At 35.4% G+C, this 12709-nt stretch overlaps 1 protein-coding gene across 2 annotated transcripts in view; it reads right to left on the reverse strand.

The window, feature by feature from the left end:
* COG6 (component of oligomeric golgi complex 6) overlaps positions 1-12277 on the reverse strand; it is a 79004-nt gene extending 66727 nt beyond the window's left edge. The window contains exons 1-4 of one of the 2 annotated variants that reach the window (XM_004779236.3): positions 12043-12277; positions 9123-9266; positions 4804-4875; positions 839-897 (exon numbers count right to left, since the gene is read on the reverse strand). In XM_004779236.3, the coding sequence (XP_004779293.1) occupies positions 839-897; positions 4804-4875; positions 9123-9266; positions 12043-12195 (428 nt within the window). In that variant the 5' untranslated portion in view covers positions 12196-12277. The remainder of the gene's footprint in view (positions 1-838; positions 898-4803; positions 4876-9122; positions 9267-12042) is intronic. The other variant, XM_004779237.3, reaches the window with a different exon arrangement.
* Positions 12278-12709: the final 432 nt, after the last annotated feature.

Consider the following 12709-nt stretch of genomic DNA (forward strand, 5'->3'; position numbering starts at 1 on the left):
ATTATTTTTTTTTAAAGATTTTTTTTATTTATTAATTTGACAGAGAGAAATCACAAGTAGATGGAGAGGCAGCCAGAGAGAGGGGGCGGGGGGAAAGCAGGCTCTCCGCTGAGCAGAGAGCCCGATGTGGGACTCGATCCCAGGACTCTGAGATCATGACCTGAGCCGAAGGCAGCGGCTTAACCCACTGAGCCACCCAGGCGCCCTACTCAAAAATTATTTATTGAATCTACAACATATTAGGCACTGGAGACACAAAAAGAGAGTAAGAAATTGTCATCGTTCTCAATGAGCCCACAGTTTCATAGGAAAAGAGACAATCGAACCAAAAACTAATTATGAAAGACTGTAATACACACTAAAATACTTGAATCCATATTTTACTCACTTTCATTCACCCATTTATTCAGTGAACAAATATTAACATACCTATCTGTAGACTACCACAAGAAAAATGTATACAGTGAACTCTTAGTTGTACCAGAGGATTAATCATAGCTAAAAAAATAAGAGATAATGAGTGTTGAAAAAGATAAATTACTAAAACTCCAAAATGATCTACATTTTAAAAAGCAATCTTTTTTAATTCCACAGCAAACAATAAACAAAACACCGCCACCTCCACGAATGAACAATCCCTCAAACCCCAACATAAGTTTGATATTCCTAAATTATTATTTTATGTTTATTTTCCTCTTGGGTAATAGCTCAGAATCTTTCATGTTACATGAATTTTGAATTGTTTTTTTATTATTTTAAGTCTGTTTTAGAGTTACCTATAATTTTCTTTCTACTTAATCTCCCAAGTTAATGAAGAGGTAGTTAAAGTAAAACTTACCTTTCAGCTTGAAGCTTAGTGGTTTTTACTATTAAATCTTGCGTCTGTTCTTTTGCTGCCTAAAATTACAAATACATCTAAATTCAGTATTTTATAACTTCAATAAATATATCTTTAATATTTTTATACTTCAGAAAACTAATAGTACCACTTACTGAAGTTCAAGCTCACAGCGTGAGAGATCCAGAACTCAGAAGTGTAAAAAAGGCCAAGAAATAATAAAATACAAATAAATAAAAATTTAAAAGGCCAAGTAATTGACACAGATGTTTCAAGGCTCATATATTACCTTTACTAAGAAGAACCCATGCAGAGCTCTCAATAGACACATAATGCTAAGGCTTACAAGGAAAAAGGTTATCAGGGCACTAAGGGATTTAACTGTTCATGATGTTTTTAGCAAAGCAGAAGTACTGGAAATGCAGGCTAAGAATGAAAAACGTGATTTCTGTTATGCACATGTGACTTGAGACACCGTAAGACCTCTAAATGGAGTTGTAAGGTAAGTCACTAAAATGCTAGTGTGGAACTTAACAGAAATGGCAAGATGGAGATAAGCATTGGAAAGTCAGAACATACAAATTACCTGTTATATAGGGTTTAGGAAAGATCAGAGACAGCTCTAACTAAAGGTCAAGTTCCTGACCAAGTTTTATATTAAGTAATATTTCCTCCCCCAAGCCAGAGCTAAAAGGATCAGGAATGAAAACCTGATGAAAAGCTACTCTATCCTAAGATTAGGCTATTTTAAAATGGATTGAAACAAAAGACAAATGTAGCTACTCAGATTCTCAAAGAACTAAACATAAGGCAGTTAGAGAGGAGAAACAAATGGGTGTACGGCAGCTAGAGACATGGGGTCCATGTCCTGAAGGGACACAGAGTGAGCCAGAATTATGTATAAATAAAGCCACTAGTAAATGGAAATTACAGTTGAAATATTTTAACTATGTGGGTCTACTTACATAAGAACTACAGTTCTATAAATAGAACTACAGTTCTATAAATTTCTTTTCTCTTCCTTAATGATTTTCTTAATAACATTTTCTTGTCTCTAGCTTACTTTATTGTTAGAATATAGTATATAATACAAATAACATATAAAATATGCATTAAATGGCTGTTCATGTTAACAGCTTCTAGTCAAGAGCAGGCTAGTAGTTAAATATTGGGGAGAAAAAGTTAATATGCAGATTTTTGCCTGTGTGTGAGTCAATGCCCCTAACCTCTGGCATTGTTCAAGGGTCAATGGTATAAAGTAGACCACACATACTGTGGAGGATCAGTTGTTAATGATAAGATACCAGAGCAAATATGTCATTTTCGTGCTGGAACACTACCATAAAGAGCAACTTCTGGGTTCTTAGAAGCCTAATCTTCCTACAGTCTTTCCAATTGTCAATGAAATTTTCTGCCTCATTGCTTCAAATGGGCATCTAGTCCCACCCCTTCTCCAGTTGAGTCTGTGATCCTTGCAACCAAATTATGTACCTAGCAAATAGTAATTAAAAAAAAATAGATTTGAACCTATGTAATTCAGCAGATCAATAACTTTTAAGGAATGGAGTTGAACACAATGGCTCCCATGGTACTATTCTAAAATTATTACTCTTTAAACCCACTAATTTATTCAAATTCTTCTTCATCTTTCCTAATGTTGCTTTGCTTTCAAGATCACTGTCACCTTATTCTTGACTAATAAAATTGTTTAAATGTAGTATTCTCTCAATTCTAAAATATATTTACATTTTAGTATTTGTGAAAAAAGAATGCTTCATAAAATCAATTATCAAAAATGTTTACTAGCTTTTTTGTTTAGTCTGAGTCATCATTAAATTAAAGGTAGATCTTACGAAAAACATCATCTATTAATCACTTAACTATGATACTTGCTTATAATGGCATATAATAAGAATTACGCATATATCCTGACTTTTCATTTATAAATTACAGTAATGATTCAAAAATTAAGTTTAATAATAGCAGTAAAGATCATTATCTTAAAGCAATTTCCAATTTATCTTAAATGTTAAGAATGATTGTTTCTCATTAAATAATAAACATATGCCTCTAAGCAAGTCCACAAAGGGATAAACCACGGTATATAAACAATTATTGACTGCATTTCTATAAGTATTTTGTAATAATAATTTCTAAAATGTCCTAAATCTAAAGTACTTTGAAAAATGAGCTAATTTAATTAGTCCTGTGTATAACATCCTAAAATGAAAAATAATACTTTTTTCTATAAATGAATTAAAAACATTACTCTAGATTTGACAGTCTGAGTGGGTACTACCAAGATTCCAAAAACACTATATGCAATAAATCAGTGCCAATGGATGAACAAAACTTACAAAATCACAGATCTAATCCCTACTAATCTGAGATTCAAAACTGAACGTAAACAATAAGTAATATAAAATATTTTTAAATATTCAGTTTAAAAAGCTATGAAAGAATCTTCTGCAAGTGATGAAAATGTGCATCTTCATTATGGTAGCTGTTTCATGGGTACAGAATTGTCAAAATGCATTGTTTTGTATACATCAAGTGGATGCAGTTTATTATTGTACATCATTTTTGCCCAATAAAACTGATTAAAAAAAAGAAAGAAGGGCTCATGCCATTATATGGAAAAAATAGGATTGGGGGGGTGCAAAAAAATACAAAGGACAAAAGTAAAGAGGATACTTTGTGATTTAAAATACTTATAATCTGATTTGAAAACAGCATGAAGAATAAAAATACTTTGATCTTTTTACATCTACAAATGGCTATGATAAAAGGATAAAAATACAATTAAAGATAAAAATTTAAAAACAAGAGATACTATCCCCCAAAAGAAGAACTTAAATAATCCCATAAACCAAATTATAAAAATAATACTACAAAATAAATGTAGAGTATATAATACAGAAAACCTTACACAGTGTAATTTGAGAAAAGGTATAAAAATCACGGAAGCCAGAAAATGAGAAAAGGAAGTAAAGAAAAAAAGGAACAGAACAGTCAAAAATTAGAAGACCTAATTAGAAGAAGAAACAGAACAAAATTACTAAGTAACAAAAGTAATATTGCAAAATATATAAAATGACAATAATTAGCAAAGATTTTATGACTATTTAAATACTATGTAATTCATAAAGACCTAAGGTTGAACAACAGATATGCCAATAGTATCTGATACATTAATTAGTAAGAGTACTCAAATATAGTTAAGAGTAGGAGAGCTAAAATTTTAGAGAAACGGGAAACTGGTTCTAGAGACAGGTCATGGAAGTAGCTTAGGACTGATTTGTGGAATATGCAAAGATTAAGGAATCTTCCTAGAATCACTGTAGCTCACTATAGTTCCAGGAGAATCTTAAAGGTTTAAGTTTGAAATAAATGTGACGGTAGTAAACATAATAATGACTGACTCTTAGGAGGAATCCTATTCTCTTCACTATTCCAAAATTACATAAATGAGGATAATTAGGCTGAATCTTAACTCTGCAACCAAACTAGAAGTTTTAAACTGCTTTAATAAACCGATATAGAATTATAGATATTTTCCTGAGATTATTTCTTTTCTTTTGTGGGGAGGTTGAGCATAAAACACTATTAAGGTTGGTCAGTATTAGGCATAGCTTTAGCGTGGACTTATTCCTAAGACTTTCTACTAAGGCAATCATTTTTGCTGGATTTATGGGATATTATGGGATTGAAAGGTTTATCAGAATTCTATGCAGTTAGCTTTACAATGACAAGATCAAAAAATAAAGGCATATGGAGTTAACTGAACAGTATCAGTAAACCATCACCCCAAAATACTTATTTTTAGTTAAAAAAAAAACAAGCATCATATTTACATTGGAACTTCCTACAGGACATGATACTTTAGATATCCATACATCTTATAGATCTAGGTCATAATTTTTGAAAGCTTACTTTGAACCAGGAACTACAGTAAAATCCAGTACCTGTAGGCGACTTGTCATGTCTTGACAACAACTGCTCATTGCTTGAACATCTTCATTTATGCTTTCAAGTTCCTGAAAAGGGAAAAAGTAACAGCAAACATTACCTATGTTGTTACAGAAATTCTCTTCTCTTAGCCAAATACTATTTTCATCTCATGAATTTTTTTTGTCAAAGCATGACAAAAGATACTATATTTACAATTGGAAATAATTAAAAAGAATAACATCTAGTGTTAGAAAATACGTAAAGAAATTAGTATAAGCTCTTTAAAGGGGGTGACAATAGGAAATGGCATATGCCTAATATTAATACCTCTTCATTTAGGTGTACTAACACAGAGATTTATCCTACGGAATTAATCAGATAAGTGTGCAACAATATATGTAAGAAGATGATCAACACAGAGTTGCCCAAAACAAAAGGAAAATGTGAAACATTTTCTATACAATGAACTCTGTGTGTATATTAACAATGACTATATATGTGTGTATATGCATGCACATGTGCAATCGTGTGTGTGTGTATACATGGATAGAAAGATGTCTATATAAGATTTTTTAAAAGGCATTATAAAACTATATATATATATATATATATATATATATATGTATGTGTATACATATAAATACAGAGAAGTACACAGGAAAAGCCAGACAATACTGACAAAAGTTATTTCTGGGTGATAGGATTGATTACAAGCAACTGTTTTGACTTCTGATTTTATCTAACTCTTCTGTAATGAATTATTTGTTAACTTTTAATTAATAAAAATAAGCAAATATGAAAACCCAATAAATTAAAAATCGTGCCTTCTCTACCTTGTGGAAGGTCATCACATTGTACATCATGCCACAAAGCTGGCAATTTTCTCAGTAACATTCTCTCCCCATGTACTTCCTCCTCTAGCTTTCTCCAGGTACATGGGAATGTAACTGGTCCTTAAGATCTATCATTTATACCCTTACTGTATGTATCTTACCCATTTCTTTTTTACTACTCTAATAGCTACTACTTCAGTTCACAACAATTAATATTTCTTATGTGAAGTGATTTAAAAAAAAAGTTTTCCAACAGGTCTCCCAGGCTCTACACTTTTCATGAAACCATTCTTTAGTCCTTACTGAATCAATGAAAAATATTATATGAGAAAATGATATCACAAAATCACATCTAGCTTCATACTGCACTACTATCTTCTTTTTCTCAATTTAATTTCAATTTGGTGTCACACAATTTGGTGTCACACAACAGAAAGATACACAAAGAAGTTTCAGTGGTAGACAATGGACAATCCCTTTCAACACAACACCCAGACCTTCAAATAGAAACATGACAGTCTTATGAAGGGATGGGCCAAACAGAGGGTAAGAGATAAGAAAGCTGACCAGTGAGGCTATAAACAAAATGTGAAGATAAACCAGTTGGAAATCACTTATCAGAATATGAACATAAATCTAAGTTCTAGATGCAAGACTTTATCCCTTCTTTCTATAAAGTACTTTGAATTATAAGTATCATAGCACCCAGTATTTTCAATTATTACTTTCTATACTTTATTACAAATAGCATATACACCAAATCATTAAAGGAAGTGCTAAATTGTTTTCAGGTGAACAGTAAAAAAAAAAAAAAAAAGCACAATTTCAAAATATCAATTAATATTAGCAATAGCAGAAGCCTGAGTAAACTAATCTCACTATTCCCTTAAATCTCATTGTGTAACCTAATATGAATAGCACTATGATATTATCAGTCAGCTAGGTCAGCTAGGTCTCCTAATACTTTAGCCACCATAATATACCAAATGGACCTCATTTGTCAAATAATAAAAACTACATCTCTGAATATATGAATTCAATGCAGAGTTTTGATGACTGTAATTCAATGGCCTGTATGTTACTTTAAAAGTCTCTATTTGAACTTAGGACAAAGTATCTCTCCCCGCCCCCCAAATAAAATTATAGGCTGGGAAGTACAACTAGTATATGATAAACTTTTTAAAAACTTTTATTATGGAATATTTTCAAAAATATTCTAAAGTTACAAGAATATGAATGCCCACGTACCTATCACCTGGCTTCGACCACTCTTGTTTCATCTATTTCTCTACCCACTTTCTACCTCTCCTCCATCCCTTCCTCCCTCCTCCACAAACTGAATTATTTTATATTCATAACATTTTATTATTTCATTCATAAACATCACTATATGCTTCTAAGAAGACTCAAAAAACATAATGCCATTTTCACATCTAAATATTTAACAATAATTTCTTAATATCAAGTAGCTAGTCAGTGTTCCAATCTCCCCAGCTGTTTCAATCTTTAACTAATTACTACAAGTCAGGAACCAACTAAGGTTCATAAATAGCAACTGGTTGCTATTTCTTTTTTTTTAATCTATACAGTCTCACTTCTCCCTATTTTTCTTTTTCTTTTCTTACAATTTATTTGTTGAAGAAACGAGCTCAGGGGCACCTGGGTGGCTCAGTGGGTTAAAGCCTCTGACTTCGGCTCAGGTCATGATCCCGGGGTCCTGGGATTGAGCCCCGCATCCGGCTCTCTGCTCAGCAAGCAGCCTGTTTCCTCCTCTCTGCCTGCCTCTCTGCCTACTTGTGATCGCTGTCAAATAAATAAGTAAAATCTTAAAAAAAAAAAAAAAAAGAAAGAAAGAAAGAAAGACCACCCCATTTGTCTCTACAGTTCCCCACATTCTATATTTGCTGACTGCATATTTGTGGTGTTAACATAGTCCTCTGACCCCAGTAATTCCTATAAACAGGCAGTTAGATCTAGAAGCTTGATTATATCTTGGTTCAGTTTTCTGGCAAGAATTTTTCACAGGTTGTGTTATATACCTTTATTAGGAGTGACAGATACGAGGTTAAACTGCTTTTTGTGAGGTTAGCTGCTAGTGACGACCAATGGCTACATCGATGGTGATCAACTAGGCAATTCTGTCCCCCAATGGGGCATTCGGCAGTGTTTGTAGACATTTTGGGGAGGAATGACTAAAGGAAAAGTGGTACTACTGGCATTTAGCAGCTGGAAGCCAGGGATGCTGCTCAACAACCCAAACAGCAGAGGGCAGTCCCCACTTGTCTGATCCAAAATGTAAAATACTGCCAAGCTGAGAAGTCTTGAGCTAGATCCATAAATTTAACAGTAGTGGCAAAAATCTTCTCATCTTCTGTCACTCTTCCTTCATTTACTAGAATAAAGCTATAAAGAGAAGCCTCCCCTCAACAACCGCATGTAGTTGGAACAAAAGACAGGATAAAGGCTTGACTCCTTCCTTTTATTTAGCACTTTTCAAAAGAAGCTGGTTCCCTTATATCCATCAAATATAACCAATGAGGGTTCTGTTTGGCTCTTAGATCTGTATGAATTTGTGGTTTTAAACATGTTTAATGAGTTTTGTCCACTGAGTTATTCTTACTGAGGCTCTAATCATCCTATCCCTGGGCCAACAGAAGCCTCATCAAATTAGCTCTAGAGTTCTTCTGCCACTTTCCCAAAGGTCTCAGGTAGCTTCACTGTTTTCTGATATTTGTAAGATTTCCTCCTTTCAGAGGGAAACTGTATTCAGAGACCACAATCTGCATTGGCTCCTGGAGACCCTTTCTATTCTTACGAATACTACAAACTGTCCTTCCAACCTTCCAGATTTTTAGCCTGTCAATGAAATCTTCCTAAACATTTAAACATCCCCTGTTTATTAGTCACTGAAACTCTATATACACTTTCATACAACACATACAGAATATGTGATATTAATAAAATTAACAAAATATTGCATAAGTAAAATATAACAACATAATAAATAAAATTCATTTTTACCCTATGGTGAGTAGTCTGCTCACTCAAGTATGATAAAAATATTACTTATGCTGAAAGTAACTGATCTTAATGAATCTGAAAATTTCATAATTTATGGTGCACTAAAGTAACTCAATTCTAATTAATTTTCAATGGAGAAGTAGTTATCCAAAGGAAGTTTATTCAGTAAGGAAAAATTTCTACTGGAAAACATTTAAAGAATTGTTTTTTCTTATTGTTAAAAAAAAAAAAAAATTTCTAAGAGAATACCCTAGAAAAAAATGTTTGAACGTTCTAAGAAGCAGCATTAGTGAAGGTCACAGATTCAGAAATCCCACTAACTGAAGGATCTGGATGCTTCTGGCATAAGTAGTTACATTTTCTATTTGAACATGATATGTGAACAGCAAACATATCAACCTAATTCATAAAAATACTTAGAACAGAGTTAGGCATACAGTAAGTCCTCAATAAATGTTAAAGGAAAAGAATTTACGTACTTCCTTCACCTCCTTGAAAATGCTGACAAATTCTTCATTGATGGCTAAACTTCTGCGTTCAATATCTCCACGTAAATTTCTTCGAGTCCGCAAACTGTTTTCAACAAAAAAGGTTGAAAGTGCCTTGAGAGCTTCCAACATCTCCTACACAATTGATGATAACAGACAATTACTGGGACCGATTTTCACATGTTTTCCTAATCTTAAGTCAAATTTTAATGAAATCATTTTCAAATGTTTCCATTAAATAATCAAAAAATACCAGGCCACCTTCACGTTACTGAATATTAAACTTATTTCCAAAATACTAGAAGCTACTTACTTGTACATTGCAGCATGTATACAAGACCACTCACTGCAGAATAGTTTGGAATTGTAAAGATTAGAAATACCCTTAATGTCCACCTAAAGCGGATTGGTTAAAGAAATTATGACATAACGATTTTAACAAAGATGAAAATTCTTTATGTACTTACATAATACAAATTTCAAGACACAGCAAGTGAAATAGCAACGTATAGAAACAGTTATAATACCAACTGTTAAAAAAGAAATAGGACTATCTATATACATACATACTTACTGGTGAATGTATAAACTATCTCTAGAAGGATATATATAAGAAGTACATAACACCTGTAGCCTCCAGACTAGGAACTGAGTAACTGGGAGCAGAACTGAGAGGAAGGCCTCTCTGAGGTGACTTCTGAAATGAGGCCTTAAGTAATAGGAAAGGCATCCATGGGGATAAAGCCGTTCACAGGCAAAAAAAAAAAAAAAAAAGCCTTTGAGTACAAAAACCTGAAAGCAGCAGAAACGCCTTATGACTGAAGCTGTGGGACACTACTAAAGGCTTTAGGGAAAGGAGTAATGTAATGTGTTCTATAAGTTCAAAAGTTTATTCTAACTTTGTGAGGAAAGCAGATGGGGGGGGGCAAGAAAGGAAGAAAATAGGTAGAAACTAAAATAATCCAAGCAAAGATTTGATAGTGACTTAGAACAAGCAGCAGTGCAGATGAAAAGGAGATATTCCAAAACTATTTTTTTCAAGGTAAAGCCTATAGAATTTGTTAACGAATTCAATGCACGAAGTGAAAAGAAAATCACAAGAATCAAAAATTATGTGTATTTTTTGCTTGTCTGGGTAAGTGATGTTCTTTCCTAACAGGAGAATGTAGAACCAGTTTGGAGAAAAACCAAGAGTCTGGCGATGTTAAGTTTTTATGATGTTGATCAGGTATTGACATTGGAAGTGTCATATAAGCAATGGACTAGATGCTTCTGGAGCTCAGTAGAGATGTCAAGAACAGGGTTATAAATCTGAGAATCATCAGCCTTTTTGTTATTTAAAACATGAAAGTGAGAGAGTTTTCCTATAGAGAAAATATGCATTAGAGGAGGGAAGGAAGAAGACCAAGCCCAGGATATCTAACTCCAAATACAAAATTCCTACACCTGAACTAACATATATTCTAAAAGCCTTACTCTTCTGCTTCAGTTAAAATGTTATTTTGCGATATTGGCTGGATTGACAAAAATACTAAAGCTATTTAAATTCAATTTAATATTTAAGAAAACACTACAAAGATTTGCGTACCAAAAAAAAAAAAAAAAAAAGAAGAAGAAAGAAAGAAACCAAAAAATGAAGCCATTTCTTTTGACTATAACCTTGAAATGTCCTAGGCCTGGCTCAAAGAAGTAATCCCTAAAGGATGAATGAAAAATCACATAGACAGGTGCAAATTACAGCTCCAGCAGTTATCAGTTATATGATTTAGCCTTGCTACACTCTCTCGATACCTTACTTTTCTCTTGGGTAAAAAGGAGATAATGTTACCTATACCACAGCTGTATTAAGTGAGATAATAAATGTCAGTATTAGTCACATTAAACAATAAGCTGTATGATAAAATTAACATTTAATAAGAAATGGTAAGTGTAGGGCACTGTGCTGAGCACTTCAGATTCTCTTGTTGAATCCTCACAACCCTGAGGTAAAAGTTACCAGCAGTATTCTCAACTTAGAAGTGATGAAAAATAAGCTTAGAGAAATTAAGGGGCTTACTCAAATCATAATACTTCAGTTTGATGTTATATCTGATAAGTGGTGGCCCCAGAGCCGCGTCTTACACACAAATTCTTACTGACAGCTTATTTTCAGTTACCTACAAATCTATCTGTAAACTTCTCTCACTTCTACTTATATTTTTTCTTTACGGCATGACCAATTTACCCCAAGACTCAATGATACAGAAGAGATAACCAGCATACAGCTACAACAGACGCTGGAAGGAGGCGTTTCGGGAAGTACTTGGGTGAGGATGTGGACGGCTTTATCTGGTGAAGAAATAACAGCAGGAGCCCACAGGTCACAGGCGGAGCTTAGCTAACAGCAACAAAAACTAGGGGCACCCAGTACCTCATCTGAGCCCCGGGCAAGCAGTTCTTTCCCGCTGCACATGATTTCAGTTGTTCTCACCCGTCAGTGGAAATGCTCAATTATGCCTCCCCCGGTTCTCCAGCTCCTCCTAACCCCGATTCACGTTGCCCAGTCTTGTAATGTACTCTTGCATGGTTTCTAATCCTGCCCCGGGCTGTCCTCTCCCCCTGTTCGGACCCACGAACACCTCCCCAGTAGGAGCCTCCACCGTTTGCCTCCCGGAGCCAGAGCCTTCCAGGAACAGGTTTTCCCAATAGCGGGTGACACCCAAGACACCTCTTCGCTTTTCCAGGGGCTCCTCGGCCTCCCCCTTCTTACCCGTCCCACTTCGGATCCCGCAGGTTTGCAGTTCCCCTCCACGGAGGGAAGCAGAGACGGAGGGACAGAGGGATGAGGGAGTGGGTGCCGAACAGACACCGCCCCCGGCCAGGCTCAGCCCGCGGGCAGCGCGGGACCCCAGGCCCGGCCAGTTCCGGTTACCTTGTCGTTGTCCAGCCGCGTCTCCAGGATCTTATTCAACTTCCGCGACAGAGGGTTGCTGGTCTGCGCCGGGACCCCGCTTGCTTCATTGCTGAGGCCGTTGGCAGCCCCGGACGTGGGTACCGCCACTACTTCCCCGCTGCCCTCGGCCATAGTGTCGCAGGCCCCGCCCCCAGCTCCGTGGCGGTCCCCCTCAGCCTTAGGCTGGGACTCACGCCACCTGCGCGAATACTGCGCATGTGCGCAGCCTGCCGCACATGCGCCCCGGGTCCCGGAAGGCTCTGCCCGGACAGCCCAGCTCAGCCAGGTTGCTGAGAGGGGCGGAGAACTAAACAAGTTAGGGGTAAGTGGGTGGATCCTTCTGGTGGGAAGGAGAGACTGGTGGGAGATTTCGCGAAAAGGTCTGAAATTTTAAATCATATTTAAAACTTGGGGATTAAGATTTAAGGGATTAAAAGGATTTCAGAATCCCGAATCTATCAAAGTCTAACCTTAGCATGAGTAACATACACTGACACCTGTTCCTGGCAAATACATTCAGTAAAAGTTAATTCTACAGTAATTAAATTCACTTTACCTGAATTCTTTTTTTTTTTTCTTCAAATATTTATTGAAGCATATTACATGCTAGGTACTTAGGTGGGGATTGGGGGATCTACAATATACG

This window comes from Mustela putorius, unplaced genomic scaffold (assembly GCF_011764305.1).
Source record: "Mustela putorius furo isolate JIRA1106 unplaced genomic scaffold, ASM1176430v1.1 tig00004013_pilon_pilon_pilon, whole genome shotgun sequence".
NCBI lineage: Eukaryota > Metazoa > Chordata > Mammalia > Carnivora > Mustelidae > Mustela > Mustela putorius.